General features: G+C 42.5%; 1 protein-coding gene across 6 annotated transcripts in view; it reads right to left on the bottom strand.

Annotated features, from left to right (window-relative positions):
• The window catches only part of LOC140464828 (cadherin-6-like), a 217,175-nt gene that overhangs the window by 115,063 nt on the left and 80,145 nt on the right, over window positions 1-21,967 (bottom strand). For all 6 annotated transcript variants that reach the window (XM_072560325.1, XM_072560323.1, XM_072560328.1 and 3 more), the window contains exon 3: window positions 11,114-11,408. In XM_072560325.1, coding sequence (XP_072416426.1) covers window positions 11,114-11,408 — 295 coding nt within the window. The remainder of the gene's footprint in view (window positions 1-11,113; window positions 11,409-21,967) is intronic.

The raw sequence follows: 21,967 nt of genomic DNA, 5'->3' as shown, positions 1-21,967 counted from the left end.
TCTCAACAGTTAACACTTTTAATATCCTGCAAAAGATTTATAGCTTAATAGAGACAATAAAGCTGTGTATGATGTAATAATACTGTATATTGTTTGCTCAGACAGTTTCATTGATAGTTTAATAGGAAGGGCTTGAAGATGTATTTGAGCCCATTCATGGAATATGGATACAGCTGACGAGGCTACAATAAAGCCCTTCACTTGAGAGATGGTGGCGCGCTTTCTTCTTCATAAACCGCTACAACATACATACAACGCTGACAGGGTGACTTTCAGATACTGCACGGTACCTTCATAAAAACTTGAAAGTGAGCAAGATACGGTAAAGAAGTTAGACACCACACATAGCAATAAGAAGCAACCTCCATCATACTTTTCTTAAACTTGTCAAAAAGTTAAATCTATGACTTCAAGTGTGTTCTTTTAGTTTGAGCTTAAACACTGTTAGGAAGGGTTTTCTAGGAGATTTGACCACTCAGTAATGAACCAATGGTAATAATAGTTTCATGTATGAGCAGGGCAAGACAATGTTAGTGATGTATCAAATGCCTTTGTCTTTTTAAATGGTAGAGGCTATAAGATTGGAAGGTGCTATTGAAGGAGCCTTGGCAAGTCACTGTAGTGCAACCTGTAGATAGTACACACTATTGCCACTGTGCGACAGTGCTGGATGGAGAGGATGCTCGTGGATGTGATGTTAATCAAGTGGGCTTAATTGTCCTAGATAATGTAAGGCTTCTCGAGTATTGTTGCCATGCAGGTGAGTGGGGAGTACTCCATTACCCTCCTGACTTGTGCCTTGTAGATGGTGGACAGGCTTTGGGGAGTCAGGAGATGGATGATTCATTATAGAATTCACAAACTCTGATCGGTCATTGTAGCCATAGTGTTTTGATTAATTTATCAAGCCTGCAGTATGTTGATATCATGACCAATACTCTGGCGCTGTAAGGAGAGGAAAGAATGACAGACTGAGCATGTGCAACATCAAATTATTTCCAAAATGCAGAATATACAACTAATGTCTTACCTGGTGTTACCTCAGATACCTTCTTTCTGTGAAATATTTTAAAAACTACATCAAGAATGCACTTTCTAATTTTCTTTCTCCAAGTAAACTATACCTTTCAATTATTAGACTGCATAAAACTGTTTGAGCTTTACATTAGAAAAAACTCTTTAGTCTGGAGAGTGGTAGATTATGGACCAGTCTATAACAGGGAGTGTGTGATATAAAAATCCTTGATGTATTCTGTTTAAGCAGAGATTTCTCATACAATTCTCAGGCCAAAGGTCTGTGTTTCTTTTAAAGCAAATATATTGACAAATATAAATGATGATAAAGTTATAGGTTTCAACCTTCCAGCAGAGTCCTGTCACATGACTATTGAAGTCACAGTTACAGCACAGCTTGTCTCATCAATATATTGCAAATATTTAACTTTATCTTTGCATATTTAATGGGAAACACAGGAATGAAAAGGGAGTCGAGGGTTACAATAACAAATTTAGATGAGACATTTTGTGAGGAGGCTCAAATAGGGAGTATAAACATGGGCATGGGTTATTTGGGCTGAATGGCCTGTTTCTGTCACATGCATCCCAGACAAAATCAAGACAAACTGCATCTATCCCTTTTTCAACACTGCCACCGCCCCCCCACCCCCCCGACTGTTTGCAGAGTACAGAAACAGAGACAGGAATAAAGAAACTGCAAAGAGCACATGTATGGAAGAAAATATCAGACACTATATCCATCATTTCCATAACTTCGTTCAAAACCTCAGGACAACTCAACATGATCGAAGTTTGAAGTGTAGCCACTGGGGGATAATGTTGGATGCACACAGCTCCCACAAACATCAAATTGACAACTGATTGGGAGAGTCGTTACCATGGAGAATGCACTACCTAGATGTTATAACTGACAGATAACTGCCAAGAATTGTTTAAAATTTAACTAGTCAGGATCCATTTACCAACCAAGCAGCCTTGTCATTCAGTACAATGTCAGTTTATATTGACTTTGGTATTTCTTGTGAATTGGCGCAAAGGATGCAATATGAACAGTTTTGAGAAGTTTGTCTTCTTTCAACAGTATTCAGGTTTTTTTTTTAACTACCAAACAAGTATTAGAAGTTATTGATAGGCTATTGAAATTTCCAGAACTTTTGGATGTATCAATTAGACATAAGCAGACATACATAAGCTCAATTGTGTTCCTCATTGTCGTAGGGGGGAATCTGTGAAGTGAACAAACGCACAACGAAAAGCTGTAAGGGAAAGGATGTTCCTACAAGTGACCAACAAGAGAACAGGCAGTGATGTCAGTCGGATGACCATCGTTGTTGTAAATAAATTAGGAATTAGGCAGATAATCGTGCCAATCTGAGACCTATCATGTGTTGTTTGTGTGTTGGCAAATCAATGAGAGTTCAGAGATTCTGCCCCTTCATGGGAGAGTCTAGGACCAGAGGGCAACCCCTCAGTGTAGAGAGGCACCAATTTAAGACTGAGATGAGGAGGAATTCCTTCTCTCAGACGACTGTGAGTCTTTGGAACTCCTTGCCACAGAGAGCAGCGGGGACAGAGTCCTTGTGTATATTTAAGGCTGAGATAGAGAGATTCTTGATCAGTCGAGAAATCAAAGGTTATGGGGTAAAGGCCGTAAAGTGGACTTGAGGAATGTCAGATCAGGCATGATCCTATTGATGGCTGAGTAGGCTCATGGGGCTGACCTCTCCGCCCCCACCCCACTCCGGCCTATCACCCTCACCTTGACCTCCCTCCACCTATCGCATTCCCGACGCCCCTCCCCCAAGTCCCTCCTCCCTACCTTTTATCTTAGCCTGCTGGACACACTTTCCTCATTCCTGAAGAAGGGCTGATGCCTGAAACGTTGATTCTCCTGTTTCTTGGATGCTGCCTGACCTGCTGCGCTTTTCCAGCAACACATTTTCAGCTCATGGGGCTGAATAGCCTATTTCTGTTCCTTTTTCTGATGGTTTTACGTCTTAAGGTTTTATGCAATGGATTATGATCCAATGTGCAGCAGTAAGAAGAGAATGCAGAAGAACAGCTTCAGTCAAAAAGACCAGAACGAGAAATCAGTCAGCTAGGAGCCATGAACTGGTCTATCAATGTCAGCTGACTAATCCACTGCGGATATTCATTACTATTCTTTCTAACTTGTTGTAATAATATTGTGAAAACAAAACGTATACCTGGAGTGATCTTGTGGTTAAGTAATGCTGAAGGACCTTTTAGAATGGGGTGTATAATTGAAACTCATGTAAGCCTTGCAACTAAAGTGAAATTGAACTCTCCAGATCTTACATCTGAGATTCTGAAAGGCTTTGTGAATAACAGCCTTTCTTTCTGTAAACCTCCTTCTACCCAACATAGCTCTGCCCAAACCTTCGCAAAAACGTCTCCACCACTCTGACCAGTGTCCTGCTACTGATACACCTCCTTTGGCTACTTTGGGATCTTGGAGAAAGTGAGGACTGCAGATGCTAGAGAGTCAGAGTTGAGCAGTGTGGTGCTGGAAAAGCACATAAGATCAGGCAGCATCTGAGGAGTTTATGCCTGAAACGTTGATTCTCCTGCTCCTCGGATGCTGCCTGACCTGTTGTGCTTTTTCCAGCGCCACACTTTTCCACTTTGGGACCTCACTGAATGAAAGATGGTTGCATGTAGGCACCACCAGAGGGCAAGTTTGCATGTTTTTGTAATGCCTGTACTATCAAATAGTCTGTTCGCGAAGGCAGCTTACAGCGGCAGAGTGGAGAATGGGAAGCGAGATCACAGAGTGACACTTGGTACTAACTGGCAATGGATCTGCAGTGTCCCTTTTGTCTCAGTGACACACCATCAATTCAGAACGCGTTCTCTGCTGAAACCCCATTGATAACTCAAGCAAAGTAGCCTTTGATTCTACTTGACAGGCTTTATAGGCAAAAAAGCACATGATTTATAACACATAATCATGTCCTGTGTTGTTTCGATTTTTGCTTACTTTGTTGATTTGTGCAATTTGATGCTAATAAGTGAGGACCAGAGTATTGACGCTCACCATTGTCAAGCTGAATGTTGACTTTTTTTTATATAAGTTCTCTATTCTTTCTCAGCAGGGATGATAAATGTACTCTTACACTAGCAAGACCCCGCACACTCAAAACTGAAGCTGACGAGCAGTTGCATCAATAGCAAATAGAATCTGAATCCTGGCACGAGCATTCTTAGACAATGGTCTGCAAATCAGCAGCAAGACAATGAAAGGAAGAGGTTTGAGATCCATTTATAACAGCTGAAACTTGCTTATACCTGGCACATTGTTACATTACCTTGAAATCTGTTTGTATCATTGTTGCTGTATCACCATAGTCTGGAGCAGTGTATTCTGTAGCAATGTGTATAACTGCTCTTAGGTTTTATGCTGTCACATCACAGCTTTTTCTAGTGCTGTTAAATGCTTCAAGGTTCAGTACCTGGGATGCCATGATGTGGAGGTTCCGGTGTTCGACTGGAGTGGGCAAAGTCAAAGGTCACACAATCTTTTGGAGCTTTTGCAGTGCACCCGAAGAATGGGCTACACTCCAAACCTTTGGGTGATTTCAAATAAACCTGTTGGACTGTAAGCTGGTGGGGTGTGACTTCTGACAGTATCTGGGATGATCTTGTGTTAAAACTGTGAGAAATGAAAGGTCACCAGTCTGACTCAGTGACCCTGAGTTGGGAGGTCACAAGACCTCATGGCCTCCAAAAGCCTTCCGCCTTCTGAAGATGTCTGCCTGGAGCTCACTCATCTACAATCCAGCTGTGGCCCAGCCATTTGACACTCTATGGGGGTGAGGGGGTTCCATGGTTCAAGGAGAGACATCCCCTTCTTCCTGCTCAGGCCAGGGAGGAGATCCTGGCCTTCAGAAACTGCCAGTCAAACTGTTTGGCGGATGATTCTCAGATTGAGCAGTGGCTGCTGGTGGCCCCATCGGTGATTTCTCCAAAGAAGAGGATGTCATGGTAGGTGGCCAGTTTGGAAGATTGAGGTTTTAGCAGTACACACCTGGCAGCTTGCAACAACAGTGTGAAGGAAGGGGGAGGAAATGGGGTGAGGTAGGGGGCTTGGGTGTGCATTTCAGAGGCTGGTGTTGGCGGGGGAAGGGGGTGTTGGGAAGGCAGATGGTTTGGTTAAAAGAGTGGGTATGAAATTAAAGGGGCTGGCTCCAGGGAGCATGGGAAATCCCGACAGAGGATTCCTATTCCCCCAGCGACCCCCACACTAGCTCGCTCAGTAAATGTTGCCAGGCTACCGGCTTGACCTGGTTCCCTCCTCCCCACCAGGGTAAAAGAACTGTGGAGGTGAAGAGGACAATTAATGGCCATTTGCCATATGCTGCATAGCACACTCAAACCTAACCTTCAAACATGCTGGGATCTGCATAGTCTGGATTGGAGTGGTGCTGGAAAAGCACAGCAGGTCAGGCAGCATCCAAGGAGCAGGAAAATCGATGTCCTAGGCAAAAGCCCTTCATCAGGAATCTGCATAATCTAATGTCCTGTTTCTCTCCCCGTAGAAGCTGTCTGATGAAGAATATCCAACATTTTCTGCTTTTGTTTAGTAAAGCTGCCATGGAGTATGGGGCAGTAACAGTAGGATGAATAGTTTCCTTTTGTGCTGTATTACTTTTCTTTGCATTTATGGGATATGGGTATCGCTGGCTGGGCTAATATCTATTGACTGTCCCTAGTCATCCTTGAGAAGGTGGGGGTGAGCTGCCTTCTTGAACCCCTGCAGTCCATGTGCTGTAGATAAACCCACAATGCCCTTAGGGAGGGAATTCAGGATTTTGACCCAACAACACTGATGGAACAGCGATATATTTCCAAGACAGGATGGTCAGTGGCTTGGAGTGGAACGTACAGGGGGTGGTGTTCCCATGTATCTGCTGCCTTTTTCTTCGAGATGGAAGTGGTCTTGGGTTTTGAAGGTGCTGTGTAAGATGTTTCAGAGCTGAAATGTCTGACCTTCAACAAACACAACAATCCTCCTTTGTGCCAGATATAACGCCAACCAGCAGAGACCTTTTTCCTGCTGGTTCCCATTGATTCCAGTTTAGCTAGGGATGCCAACCTTGATTAAATGCTGCCTTGATGCCACTTAATGCTGAGCTTCTATTAGACAGTTGTTCACACCTCAACCTGAGTATTGTGGGCGCCACACCATTGCGAAGATGTGAGTACGTTGGAGACAGCGCAAAAAAGATTTCCAAGAATAGTTCAAGAAATGAAACACCTCACATGATGGAGACATCAGGAGTGTCGTCCTTGGGGAGCAGAAGGCTAAGAAAAGATCAGATAGAAGTTTCCAAAATCTTGACCACTCTTGACAGAGTGCATTGGAAAAAAAATTATTTCTGATCCTAAACTAATCAAATCAACAAGAAATAAGAAAGAAACCTTTCAAACAGGTGGCTCGGGTCTGGAAGGCACTGCCTGGAAATGTGGTGGAGACATGATCAATTGAGGCATTCAAGAGGGGTACAGGTTACAGAGAAAAGGCAGGAAGGCGTCACAGGATACACTGTGATTTAGCAACTGCTCTCTCCACTTGTTCTACCCTTTCCAATGATCCATGTACATATATCCACAGATCTCTCTCCTCCAATACATCCTTTAAAATTATAGCCCTTAATGTATTTATTGTATATTTTATGTTGTGTGTTATAGTCAAACTTCATGTCCACGTGCATTGTCAGGAAATACATTGTTTGAGTTTTACATTCTCTCTAATACAAAGATCATTCTGTTAAAAATTACCAAACAATGTGTCCAACTATGTTAGATTCCTTTCAAGCTGGTCTGGATGCTTCTTGTCACCCTCGGTATTATTCATTTCTCCATCACCATGGTGGAATCCTTTGCTAAGTACTTTAAGAAGAGTTGACATAATCTTATAAACCTTGTAATCAAATCCCAGGTCAGCAATCTCTCAGCAACCTGAACTGAGTCATCCTTCACATGCCTTTCTGCTCTTCTGCTTTATGGCTTGTTCCCTATCTTGCTTCATTCTAACAGGAGGTCAGTTAGCTCAGTTGACTAGTCAGCTGGTTGTGATGCATGGCATGGGTGAGGTTACCATAGACGACTGCCCTTCACAATCTCTCCCCTCGCCTGGGGCATGGTGACCCTCAGGTTAATTCGTCACCAGTTATTTCTTTCTAATGAGAGAGTAGTCTTATAGTCTGGTAGGACTATGGTAACTTTACCTTTAGCATTCCAATGCTAGGGAATAGCCTTTCAGTTTATGTGTCCCAGTGACTCAGAATTCTCTCATAAACCAATTCACTTCATAATCTCTTTGCTGAATTTTGGTGGCATGGTGGCTAAGTAGTTAGCACTGCTGCCTCACAGCACAAAGGTCCCAGATTCGATTCCAGCCTTGGGCAACTGTCTGTGTGGGTTTCCTCCGGGTGCTCCGGTTTCTTCCCACATTCCAAAAGATGTGCAGGTCAGGTGAATTGACCATGCTAAGTTGCCTATAGTGTCAGGTGCATTAGTCAGAACGGGGATGGGGGGGTGTGTTGGTGTGGACTTGTTGGGCCGAAGGACCTGTTTCCACACTGTGGGGAATCTAGTCAGAATTTCCCTTGATAGTGATGTTGACTTAATTCTGAATGCTGCACCATTTCACCTTCATAGAATCCTTACTGTAAGGAAACAGGCATTTTGATCCAACAAGTCCACACCGGCCTTCCAAAGAGTAACCCACCCCGACCCGTTCCCCTACCCTATTACTCGACACTTATCCCTGACTAATGCACCTAACCACCTGAACACTATGGGCAATTTAGCATGGCCAATTCATCCAACTTGCACATTTTTGGATTATGGGAGGGAACCAGAGCAGCTGGAGGAAACCCATGCAGACACGGGGAGAATGCGCAAACTCCACACAGACAGTCACCTAAGGCTAGAATTGAACCTAGGTCCCTGACGTTGTAAGGTAGCAGTGCTAACCACTGAGCCACCACTGTGTTCCTCACCCTGATAAAGATTTCCCAAGCATTGCTTCCCTACAAAGAGAAATAAACCTGTACATGTTGCATTTCTTTCTTGTTAACTAAAATAGTAGGAGTACACCATTCAACTCATCCAGTCTGCTCCAATTTCATAGCTGATCTTAAACTCTACTTTCCTGTCCTATACCCAGATACCATTGTACTGTCTGTCTTCATCTGTGTTTAAATATGCTAGCCTGGTAACTGATCCTTGCACATCGCTTGATTGCTTTAATCTGTGGGCAGAGATAGAGTATAATGTGGTTCATTCCACAGAGAGTTCTTGTACGAGCTCTAAGATATTTAAAGTTCTGCAAATGAACTGTTTGGATTTAGATTAAGAGTCACCATTAAATTGTTCTTCCATGAATCAGATACCTGTGGATAGTATTGATAAGTTAGATTGGATACACACTTACTGAGCTCAACACCATCTTTGATTCTCTGAATGACCAGGTATCTCAATCTCAATCTTATTTATTTTTAACATAGATAGAATTAATGATAGTTGTCTCTTCCCGAGGATGGGGAATTTCAAGACATTCTTAAGGTGAGGGGGAGAGATTTAAAAATGACACGAGGGATTGTGTGTGGAATGAACTTCCTGAGGAAATGGTGGATGTGGGTATAATTGCAATATTTAAAAGACATTTGGATAAGTACATGCATAGGAAAGGTTTGGAGGGATATGAGCCAGAAGCAGGCCATATGGGACTAGTTTAGTTTGGGATTATGTTTGGCATGGACTGGTTGAACTGAATGGTCTGTTTCCATGCCGTTTGATCCTATGACTCTGTGACTTTAACAACAGCCACAACTCTCTGGAGAGAGAGAATCCAAAGATTTGTAACTCACCAAATGAAGACATTTCTTTTTTTCAGTTTTCAATGACCCATATCGTGAAATTGTGTCTCAAGTTTAATATGATTTGATTTGATTCAATTTATTATTGTCACATGTACCAAAATACAGTGAAAAATATTGTTTTGTGTGCTAACCAGACAAATCGTACCTTACCTAAGCATAATAGAATAGAAGGCAAAATATAGTGCTACAGCTACAGAGAAGGTGCAGAGAAAGATCAACTCTAATATAAGGGAGGTCCATTCATAATTCTGATAACACTGGGGAAGAAGTTGTTCTTAAATCTAATGGTATATGTTTCCAAACTTTTGCATTTTCTGCCCAATGGAATAGAACATAACCGAGGTAGGAGGGGTCTTTGACATTGGCTGCTTTCCCAAGACAGTGGGAAGTGTAGACGGAGTCAATGGATGGGAGGCTGTTTTCATGAAGGACTGGGCTGGGTTCCCAACTTTCTGTAATTTTTTTGCGGTCTTGGGTGGAGCAGATGCTGTACCAAGCTGTGATGCATCTGGGAATAATGCTTTCTATGGGGATCTATAAAAATTGGTAAGTGTATTTGTAGATATGCTGAACTTCCTTCACCTTCAGAGGAAGTAGAGCCATTGTTGTGCTTTCTTGACTGTAGTGTCGACGCGGATGGACCAGGACAGACTGTTGATGATACTTACTCCTAAGAACTTGAAGTTCTCGGCCATCTCCACCTCAGCACCGTTGATACAAACAGGGGCGTGTCCTCCACTCTGCTTCCTGAAGTTGATGACCAGCTCCTTCGTTTTGCTGACATTGAGGGAGAGATTGTCGTCTTTTCACCATGCCGTTAAGCTGTCTCTACCCTGTACTCTGTCTTGTCATTGTTTGAGATCTGACCCATTACAGCAAACTTGTAAATGAAGTTAGAGCTGACTTTGGCCAAACAGCTGTGAGTGAATAAGGAATATAGTAAGGGGCTGGGTAGCTGGGCATGGGTGCTCAGGACTATCATGGAGGAGGCAGTGTCGCTATCCTTATTGATTGCAATCTGAGGTCAGGATGTTGAGGATCCAGTTGGAGAGGGGGGAGCAGAGTTCTAGATCTCGGAGTTTGGAGTTGAGTTTGGTTGGAATTATGGTATTGAAGTCAGGGCTAACATCAGTAAAGCGGGCACTGACATAGTAAACTTGTTATCCAGAATATCTAGGGATGAATGTAGGGCCAGGGAGATGGCACCTGACATGGATTTATTGTGATGGAAGGTGATTTGTAGTGGATCAGGATAATCCAGGAGGATGGAGTTGTTGTGTACCAGTCTGGACTCTCCAGACAGGCAATTGCCTCTCAGGATTCACCTTGTCAGGTCCACTTGAAGATTTTATTCCTCTGACTTCTCCACCCTCCAAACCTTCTGAATTTATTCTACTCAATGCAATAGAATACCATTTTCCTTAGAGATTGCTTTCACCAAACAAATGAATCTCATTTATCATTCAGCAGAAAGGTTGTGGAACACCAGGCTTCTACTGATAGCGAGTGTATGATTTTGTTTTCACAATTTGCTCTCTTGTCAGTCATAAAACATTGCACACTATTTTAAAGAGTAGGAGAGTTATCCTCAATATCCTGGACAATATTTATCCCTTGATCAACGTCACAAAAATAAATGATTAATTCATCATCACATTGTTGTTTGGGGGGTCTTGCCGTGGTCCCAGTAATTCCTTTATCACAAAACTTTGAAAGTACTTCACTGACTGTAACACAGTTTGGTACATTCTGAGGTGGTTAAAGATGCAAATATAAATGCAAACCTTTCCCCCTTTTCAAATGAATAATGCATTTGAGTACTTCCCATTGAGTGGGATTGGCTTAGTGCTGATCACCAATTCCTACAGATTGGAAACAGTGTTGGGGCAAACTGAAATGGTGCACTGGAATGCTATTCTGAGGTTAGGGTAGCACATAAAGATGCACAATAGAAAGTTTTATTGCATCCTGGGGACGATCAACGTTATTCTGATATATCAGAACATGAGGTCTTTGTTAGAATGGACACATTGAGTGGGAAATAGATTTATTTCTGATGAAAATGGTTCCATCGAGCAGTTTATAACATTGCTAATTAACAAAGTTCTATTCCGATTGGGATAATTTATAGGTATTGAATATTTTTCTACTTTTTTAATCCACATAATGTCCTTACTTAAACTTACCAACATCAGACATTTCAGGAACAGTGGCCATATACAATTCCTTTGAAAACTTTGGTTCGTTGTCATTAATATCATGGATCTTGATAATAAATTCAGATTCTGGTTCCACGGGCCTCCCGGTCCGTCTTTCAATGGCTTGAGCACGCAATGTATAAAAAGATTTCTCCTCCCGGTCCATTTTCTTTAAGGCGTGAATGTCCCCAGTGTTCTCATCAATGGTGAATACTGTTCCAGCTCCATCGCCTGACAGAATGTATTTAAGAGTGCCGTCTCCTTTGTCAACATCAGAGTGAAGCTGGAAATGCCAAAAAGACAGAACAGGAGTTACAAGTCTGGCACGTATGAAAAAGACGTTTATTTTGTTGGTGGGTAAGTACTCGACAGCTGACAAACTCGTATAGTGAAAAGCTTCTTACAACATATTAGCAAATACTGCACATAAATCTGTTCTGATGAAAGATTATCTCAACCCAGAATGTTTCTCTCCACAGATGCTGCCAGACCTGCTGAGTATTTCCAGCATTTATGTGATTTATGTTATACAGTGAAATTCTCATAAAAAATTATGACAGTCCCAACCTGCCCATTCAGTACAATGGGTTTGCACCAATGGTTAAACACCTTACACCTATGCCCTCTAGGTTTGGACTACCCAATCCCAATTCACCCTATCCATGCCCCTCATATTTTTATAAACCTCTATAACGTCAATGTACCAGCATCCATTGCACCCTGGATACCATAGATACCATAGATTCACAAACCATTGAGAGGAATAATGCCTCCACATCTCTGGTTAAAACTACTACTGTTATCCTAAAACTATGACTGCTCATTGCTGCACATGAGGAAGCATCCTTTCTATGTCCATGTTCAATCCTATTTAGCATCGGTGTGTATACCTCAATTAGATCTCTCTCACTCTTTTAAACTCTAAAGAGTATATGCCTAAACTGCCCAACCTTTCTTCATAAGACAACCCCCTCATCTCTGGAATCAATCTAGTGATCCTCCTCTGAACTGCTTCCGATATTCCCAAGTGTGTAATATTTGATTCAATGAAAGGTTGTTTGGAAAATTAAATATGTCACTGTTAGAGTTTAAATCTCAAATGCTTGATATCCAGTAAGCATATTGAAGTATGTTTAACAGCAAGAATGAATGTTGGGGGAAGCTGAACAAGCACATGAGGAAACACAGGAATATTCTGACAGATGTGGATAAACAGAAATGAGAAGCATGGATTGGCCATGCTAAATTGCCCGCATAGGGTCCAGGGATGTGTGGGCTGAATGGCCTGCTTCCGCACTGTTTGGATTCTAAATCTAAACTGAATTAACTTTAAAGTTTAGGGTTGCATTCATCAAGACAGAACATCACATTGTAAAATATTATTTACTTGGGGCATCCTATATTAGCATCAAAATAACTCAGCAACCTAATTACATGGAAACCTATGTTCTACACAACCTTTTGCCAACAATGCAGTTTAATCTCAACAGCAAAATTCTCTATTGCACCAGTCTCCAGTGTTTCACATTAACCACCTGAAACATCTTTGTTTCTTTGCTGAACTGGGGGATATCTTGAGAATCAGACTGGCACTCAGCACTGGAAATAAAAACAGTGAGTCCTGGAGAAACTCAGCAGGTCTGGCAGCAACTATGAAGAAAGAAACAGTTAACATTTTGAGTCCTTCAAGTTCAATGTGACTCTTCTTTCGAACTTGGCTGTAAATCCTGTTCACTGATTGGCCAAGCTCATGGACAATCCTTGTTTTCCATTTGGAGCCAGCAGACAGGACAAGAAAATTAGAATTATAACCAATCACCTGGTTTGATTTTCCTTTGCTGATCAAACTCTATTTTTAGTTCATCTGTGGGATGTAGGCCTCTGTGGCTGGTCTAGCATTCATTGCCTGTCCCTAGTTGTTCTTGAGAAGATGAGCTGCTTTCTTGAACTGCTGTGGTCCATGTGCTGTGGATAGATCCACGATGTCACTGGGGAGTAAGTTCCAGGATTTTGACCCAGCAACAGTGATGGAATGGAGATATATTTCCAAGTCACTATGGGGAGGACCTTGCAGGGGAACCTGCAGGGGTTGGTGTTCCCATGGAACTGTTGCCCTTGTCCTTCTAGATGAAAGTGATTGTGGGTTTGAAAGGTGCTGTCTATCTAAGGAGCCTTGGCGAATTTCTGCAGTGCATCTTGTGGATGGTACACACTGCTGCTACTGAACGTTGGTGTTGGAGTGTAGTGATTGAAATGAGGGTCAGGTGGATCTCATTGACTATGAGGTCCATTATTGAGTTGTTAACCTGGGCCAACCAGGGAGCCCTGGCTGACAAATGTAAACATGAGATGGGATTTGAGGGTTGTCCTCATTTCCCTGAAAACTGGTTGAACGTCAGGGTTTGGGGCCTGGCTTTACCATTCCCCTTCCTTGTAAAATTGCTATTTCTTTGTATACAGCTGTTAACGTTAATTGTTTTGTAAACTGCGAATTGTTTAATTAAAAAAATAAACATGAGATTCAGAGAGTCTCCTATATCAAGGACTGGCACTGAGCTGGTTGGTCAGAGCTCATGCATTCTGCACATGTCAATGAAGGGTGACTTGCTGATGGAAAACTGGTCTGTGTGCAATTGTTTCATGGAAGGAGTGGGTGCTTGTGGATGTGGTGCCAATCAAATGGGTTGCGTTGTTCTAGATGGCATCAAGCTTCTTGAGTGTTGTTGGAGCTGCACTCATTCTGGCAGGTGGAGAGTATTCCATCACACTCCCGGCTTGTGCCTTGTAGATGCTGGACAGGCTTTGGGGAGTCAGAAGGTGAGCTACTCGCCATAGCGTTCCTAGCCCCTGACCTATCCTTGTCGGCACTGTGTTTATATGGCGGGTCCAGTTCAATTTCTGGTCAGTGGTAACCCCCAACATAATGATTATGGGTGATCCAATAATGGTGATCAAATTGGGTGTCAAGTTGGTCAGTTTTCATGGGCTGCGACTCAGGCTGCCCAGCTGCTGTGGTTCAGAGACTGTCCTTTGCACCACACTGTCTCCACTTGAGATTTTTCTGGCCTTACCATATAGTGAGTACTGTCTGATTCTCGGGGAATCCCAATAAATTATTTTATTTACAGATTATTAAACATTACACTCTGTAATACAACTCCCTAACACGTTATTCCATCATCTCTGAGTCTGAGTTGAATGGGGTTGCTGATGTCAATATTGCTTACTTTATACATCATCATGACATTACTGTCTGACCTGTATTTAGACCTTTACAAAAGCAAATGGTTTTCTCCTACCAACCTTTTGGGAACCATTACAATGTTGCATTTTAGAACCAATAGGAAATGCCTCCCTCTGTGCACTGCATTCATTCTCCGATAGTCAGAGGCTTTGCACTTTTACTTTTATTTATTCGTTCATGGATGTAGGCGTCACAGATGAGGCTACTTTATCGCCCATCCCTAGCTTCTTATTTCTGCCATTTATACAAAGGCAAGGCCTTGTTTAACTGAGTTAGAAAAGTAAAACATGTTCCCCAGCATTAAAGGGTATTGTTCCCGATGTGACTGTAACTTCTGCAGGAGAACCATTTCCCACAATATGCAACAAAAACAGAAATTGCTGGAAAAGCCCATCAGTCCTGACAGCATCTATGAAGAGAAAGCAGAGTTAATGTTTCGGGTCGAGTGACCCTTCTTCAGAATGCTCTTTGTTTTTTTTTTCTCCTAAGCTTAAAATACCAGTTATATACACACACACACACACACACACTGGTGATTTTGATTTTTACCACAGTGTAGTTATGAATTTGAAATACTGGTGTGCTTTATGTGTAAGATACCTTTTAACGCTCAGCTTGCTAGGACCTTTGCTGGATTTCAGGGAACTAGGAAAGAGACTACAGCGTGACACAATGAACATGCAATCAGAACATTGCAGGGATTTTCTCAAATCCAGTTAATGCAGCTTGGAAAGAGATGAAAATTGACAAATTGGAAAATGCAATAGGACAATTGCATGCAACAATTTACACTTCAGTTCCAACCTCATCCAGTGAAAAGTCAGAACTTGAAAAAGATGATTAAGCATTTCCAAGAATAGTGCTCATTAAGATTCCAATATGAAGAAGATTGCAGTGGAGCATTGCTCTGATAAAGGTCATTACAGAAATGATGGCTGTTAACACTAAATGGGAACTAGCTGAAAAATAATCTGTGTGGGTGGGTTTCGGAATGCAGGGCTAGCTGAGGAGAATAGACTTTGAATTAATCCATTTGACTGTATTTCGACAGAGCTGTTGAACAATTGCAATGTGAACAATTGCCGTCATTCTAAAATCCAGCAGATGGACATGTTCAATTTGGCAGGTTTTTTTTGGATGAGATTTTGCACTTAAGCTATTTAGTGTAGGAGAATGGAACCTGTGCAGGATTGGAGCAAGATGAATAAAGTTTCCTTTATTGTTACTGCTCAGCAACCCTTAACCATAACTTAAACCTCAGTCTCATTACAAATTCCTGGGTTCATCAAAAAGTGAACATTGTACTTTAACCCGTGTAACTCCTTAAAATAAAATTCATCACTTGCAACAACTTGCGTTACACTTTGATTCATGTCGGTTTGGAAATGGGTTTAAGCAACTCATGTTGCATTTAACACATTTCAGGGAAGCAAATTTGTTTCTACTGTTACTCAGCAGGCAGTATACTCAACCCTGAATCATACGGCTGGAGGTTCAAGTCCTGCTCAAGGCATTTGGGTTTTGAAATCACATTAGTGTAATTCTGATGAAGTCAGACACTGTCTTTCAGATACTATTTAAGCTGATTCCCGGTCTGCCCTCTCTTGTGGATGGAAAAGATCCGATGACTGCTATTTTGAAAAGGAGCAGGAAGTTTAGTCTTGAAGACCCAGTTGAGGCTGGGTTCAAAATCAATGGCTAACTGGAAAAAGAACTCTGTATTCCAGTCCATGGATTTTTTGATTTTTTGTTGTTCATTCATGGGAAGTGGCGTCACGGGCTGGGCCCAGCATTTATTGCCTGCCCCTGGTTGCCCTTGAGAAGGTGGAGGTGAGCTGCCTTCTTGAACCGCTGCAGTCCATTGGCTGTAGGTAGGCAGACAATGTCACTGGGGAGGAGGTTCCAACACTTCGACCCAGCGACAGAGAAGGAATGACGATATATTCCCAAGTCAGATAGTGAGTACGTTGGAGGGGAACTTGCAGATGGTGGTGTTCCCATGCATCTGCTGCCCTTGTCTCTTTGGATGGAAATGGTTGTGGGTTTGGAAATGTTTTCACCCAGAGGCTGATGGGAATCTGCAACTTGCTGGCTGTAAGGTTAATAGGGGCAGAAACCTTCATAATATTTAGAAGTATTTAGATGTGCACTTATGATGCTAAGGCAAACAAAGGTTGTTGGTCAAGTGCTGAAAGATGGGACTTGAATAGTTAGGTGCCTGTTTTTGACTGGCACAGATATGATGGGCTGAAGACCCTTTTCTGTAGCTCACTAAGGTGAAGTCAGAGGAACCTTGGAGTGCTGCCACAGTACGTGATATAGTTGGAACACATTGCTGCTACTGTGCATCAATGGTGATGGAAGTGAACGTTGAAGGTGGTGGACAGTGTGTCAATAATTGGGCTGCTTTGTCCTGGATGGTGCCGATTTGCTCATCGCATCTCTAACCTCACATCTGAGAGGTGATACTAAACCCCAAATCTACTTCAGTGAAGATGTCCAACTCTAGACATGGAACGAAACACAATGTGTGCACTTTAGCTGCTCGGAATATTTTCAGGGAAATTTTTACTGTCCATTTCTTTCAGGGAAGGACTCTTTGTAATTTATAAGGAATAAATGGATATTCGGCTCGGTATTATAGAAAAAAACTGAAAACTGGTCTCTTTTTGACTCACTTCAGTGTAATTATGAGCACTTAAGTCACTTGTGACCAGAAGTTTTAGATGCTGCCTAAGAGTTAATGATTTTTTATCTCCTCTGCACTGCGTTCATTACTATTCAAAAGCTGATAGCTTTGAAACACTTCTATAAAAGGAATAAGCTGCCTCAGTAGATTCATTTAACTTCATTAAATCTAATAAAGAATCACGTATTTGGCTGACAATTCTACTTCTTTAAAATGTCATAATTCTTGATTGATCAGGCTTTTAAAACTCAACTGGAATCTTTCTCATCCGAAGAGCAGAATTAGCTTGAGTTGTTTCTATCTACATTCACCATCCATCAGACATCAACTGAGCTAAGATTCAAAAAGAAGTGCCAGATGTTCTTTATTAAAAACTGCATTTTGTTTGCTCATCCCAACATTGTGAATAATTTGAAAATTAGCTCGTAGGAATGCAAGTTGTTTTTAATTTTCATTCGAAACCAACTGCACTGACGGGAGATGGATGTTCTGAGAACCCAGGAACATTAAACTAATTGCACCAACTGTACAAAGCTGAGCTCAGTACTGTACTGCACAAGAAAAAGCCAGCAGCAATTCTAACTGATGTCTCTCAATACAGAGTTACTAGCAAAACCCATCCTATACAATGCAAACATCTGGAACATCAGCACGATTCTTCAGTGAGTACTTGGGGGAGACATTTGTCTTCATTTCTTTATCTACTGTTATTAGTATGGGACAATTAAGATGTACTTCAGAACAGAGGTACGAAATAAATTAGACAAATTTATCATAAAGTGCTGAGTGAGTCATAGGGTGGAGAAGGAAAGGGTAAAAGAACTCACAGTCACAGATTAAAAATAAATCTGTTGGAAAAATACTAAATGGAGTATAAATGTAGAGATTGGGAATAGAAATAAAGAAGCTCGGAGCAGGTTTAGGCTGTTGTGGTTCTGTTCATCAAACTGGGAATTTGTGTTGCAGCCATTTTGTCCCCTGTCTAGGTGACATTCTCAGTGCTTGGGAGCCTCCTGTGAAGCGCTTCGGTTCTCTTTCCTCCGGCATTTATAGTGGCGGAGGAAAGATCACAGAAGAGCTTCACAGGAGGCTCCCAAGCACTGAGGAAGTCACCTCGACAGGGGACAAAACGTCTGCAACACAAATTCCCAGCTCGGCGAACAGAACCACAACAACGAGCACCCGAGCTACAAATCTTCTCACAAACTTTGAGCAGGAGTAGGCCATTCAGCCATTCAATGAGATCATGCCTGATTTTCCGTCGCAATACCATTGCCCTGCTTTCTCCCCCTCCTCTCGATGTCTTTGAAATCAAAATGTTTATCTCTTTTTTGAATACTTTCAGTGACTTGCCTCCACAGCCTCCTTTGCTTGTGAATTTCCTAGGTTCATTACCCTTCGAGTGAATGATATGTTTCCTCATCTCAATCCCAAATGGTCTACCCATATCCTGAGGCTATGTCCTCTGGTTCTAGACTCCTCAGCCAGGGAGAACATCCTCTTTGCATCATGTCTGTTCAGCCCTGTTAGAACGTTATACATTTCAATCAGACCTGCTGTCTTCTTCTTAAACTCTAGAGAATACAGGCTTGAAATGTGGCACTGAAATGCAACAAAGAGAGCTAATAAAAAAGCATTAAGATGCAAAATAATCACAAACAGAATTACACTGAAAGAAGCTAAGTAGATCCAAGATGTACTAATGTATAATGTGCTTAGGTTAATGGGCCATGTTTGATTTAAAGTGTGAATATTTTTGTGTTTTTTAAAATGGGATGCAAGTAACACTGGTTAGGCCAGCACCATTGACCTGAGGGAGTTCCTGGGCTATTTCAGAGGGCAGTGAGGAATCAATCACATTGCTGTGGGTCTGGAGTCAGATATTAGCCAGATCAGGTAAGGACATCAGTGGATCAGATGGTTTTTGTAACAATTGATGCTAGTTTCATGACATATTACACATGTTAACTTAATTTAAATTCCACCAGATGATGAGTCCAGTGACTTACCACTACATCATCTAATTGTCCAGGAAACATTGATTGTTGATGAATCAATATGCTGTGTCAAATACAGTCAGTTCTGCTATAACTCAGTAGTTCCATTCCCCTGTGATCTCGTGTTATAAGAAAATCAGGTAATAGCTGCACCATTTAAACTAATGGGGTCAGAATCATGTTATAACCAGTACTTGCCTCAAAAGTTGCCACTTTAGAAATAGTGTCCCCAATTCATCAATCATGTTGTAGCAAATTCGCATTAATGAAACACGGGTTATAGCAGTACAACCTGTACTAACTAAAAACTAAAGAACTGTGGATGCTGTAAATCAGACGCGTCACCCAACCCAAAACATTAACTCTGATTTCTCTCCACAGATGCTGCCAGACCTGCTGAGCTTTTCCAGCAATATGCTGCGTCACTGGCTGGCAGCAAGAAATTGGATGTCGTAGCACTTTCAAGAAAACCATTTACTTCTCGAAAGGGTTCGCAAGAAGTGAAAAAGTGGATTCTTGTTGCTCTAACTCTTGTCACAGGACAGAATACGTAAATTCAAGCCTGCTTTCAAAATCAAGTGAATCATTTCAGTGGTAAAAGGAGGAAACGCTGGAAATAATAAATGAGCCTTACAGCATCTGTGGAGAAAGTTGATCTTACAAGTTGACTTTTCACATGAGCATTTTCAGCATCTTTAGATCTGACTTCTTAGTTTCAACATTCTCAGTACTTTTGCTCACTTATTTTTAAAGGTATGTTGTAATTAATAATCAATACTTCAGAATGGTGACAAGTTGTTGTATATATTCATACATTGATAGATGACCAGGGATAACGTTGTCATATCTAATATTACCTTGATCACTATACTGTGTCAAGGGTTGAATGTCAAATATCTATTGAAGGAGGAAGAGTATTCATAATGTAATGAACTGCCTTAAAAGGGTGTAATGTTATCTCAGTGCTGGATATACCTTTCACAGTTTCATAAACATAGCTCTCATTGTATTTTCAGTGTGGTTACAATCCTCCTGTTGATGGAGATCATTAAACAGCTCGAGAACATTTATTTTATTCACTCAGCATCACTGGCTGGGCCAGCATTTATTGTTCATCTCTAGTTGTCATTGAGAAGGTGGTGGTGAGCTGCTTTCTCGAAGCACTGCAATCCATGTGCTAGAGGTAGACCATAATGCCATAAGGGAGAGAATTTTGACCCAATGAAACTGAAGGAACAATGATATATTTCCAAGTCAGGATGGTGAGGGGTTTGGAGGGGAGCTTAAAGGAGGTGGTGCTCCCATGTACAGAGGAACTTCGATTATCCAAATATCAGATTATCTGAAGGAGATCTTGAGGTCCCGATAGAAACATCACATCAAAGACGTGTTTCCAACACTGATTGTGTGTTTTGTTTATAATGATTAAAACCGAACTCCACTTCCTGAAATGCTGCTGAGAACAGTTCTGGATTGATGGGAGCCCAGGCACCGTCTCCAAATGACTGACCTCCTGCCTTCTCTCTCCCCACACTTTCCCTGGAGTTCTACATAGGCATGTACCCTAAACCCCCCCTTCCCCTGATAATCTCTCCAACATTGTCCTTTTCAGGGCAAAATTGTGTGTGTGTGTGTGTGTGTGTGTGTGTGTGCGCATGTGTGTCACCCACCCCTCCAAAAGGCAGCAGCAGTAGCAGCAATCTTCTTGTTGGTGTTCAGTCTGGCTGCCCCAGAGAGGGGGGTGGTTGGGGGAGGACAGTGGGAGAGTGGCTGGTGGAAGGGAGGGGCATCAAGGGGGCGGTGTTGGAGGGGCTTGGGGGTGGTTGGGGTTGTGATTTTGGATGGGGTTGGTGGGCAGGGGAGCAATGTTGGACGGGGTTGGGGTTGGAGTGTGGTGTTGGATGTGGTTGGGGAGTGGGGTGCAGTGTTGGACGGAGTTGGGGGTGAGGTGCGGTGTTGGATGGGGTTGGGGGTGGGGTGTGGTGTTGGACGGGGTTGGGGGGGCAGTGTTGGATGGGATTGGGGTGGGGTGTGGTGTTGGATGGGGTTGGAAGGTGGGCTGTGGTGTTGGACACAGTTGATGGGGGCGGTGTTGGACGGGATTGCGGGGGTGGGGTGCGGTGTTGGACAGAGTTGAGGGGGTGGGGTGTGGTGTTGGATGGGGTTGGGGGGGTGGGGTGCGTTGTTGGACAGGGTTGAGGGGTGTGGTGTTGGACGGGATTGGGGGGACTCAGGCATGGTGTGCTGCTGCCTCGTCTCCTAAACAGGGAGCGGACTTAAACAAAATCTCAGAGTCCCCGAGGAAAGGCATTGAATCAATTAACTGAATAATCAATTATTCGAACAAAATAGTGCCCACCCATCTCTTTCGGATAATTGAGGTTCCTCTGTATCTCTGCCCCTTTCCTTCAAGGTGGAAGTGGTTGTTGGTTTGGAACGTGCTGTCTTAGGATCTCATATGAATGTCTGCAATGTATCTTGTAGATGGGACAGATTACTGCTGGTGAGTGTGGAGGGTGTGGATGTTTGTTGATGAGGTCCACAGATGCTGCCTGACCTGCTGTGCTTTTCCAGCACCACACTCTTGACTGTCGATATCTTGCCAATCCCAAGCGGGGTGCAATATCCTGCATGGTGTCAAATGTTTTGAATGTTGATGGATCTGCACCCATCCAGGCAAGTGGGGAGTATTCCAACATACTCCTGACTTTTGGTGGACAGGCTGTGGGGAGTCAGGAGGTGAGTTACTCACTGTCCAATTCCTAGACTCTGACCTGTTCTTGTAGCCGCTATATTTACGCTTATACACATCATCTGAAAAGTGTGTAATAGAAAGTGCTCACTAATCAAAAGGGTGCAACTGAGGAAAAGCAAGGAACAAAAATTAATGATGCTGATAGTGGGCGTGAATT

This window comes from Chiloscyllium punctatum, chromosome 41 (assembly GCF_047496795.1).
Source record: "Chiloscyllium punctatum isolate Juve2018m chromosome 41, sChiPun1.3, whole genome shotgun sequence".
NCBI classification, from domain to species: domain Eukaryota; kingdom Metazoa; phylum Chordata; class Chondrichthyes; order Orectolobiformes; family Hemiscylliidae; genus Chiloscyllium; species Chiloscyllium punctatum.
The sequence above is the reverse complement of the archived record's forward strand: the minus strand, read 5'-3'. Positions and strand labels throughout refer to the sequence as shown.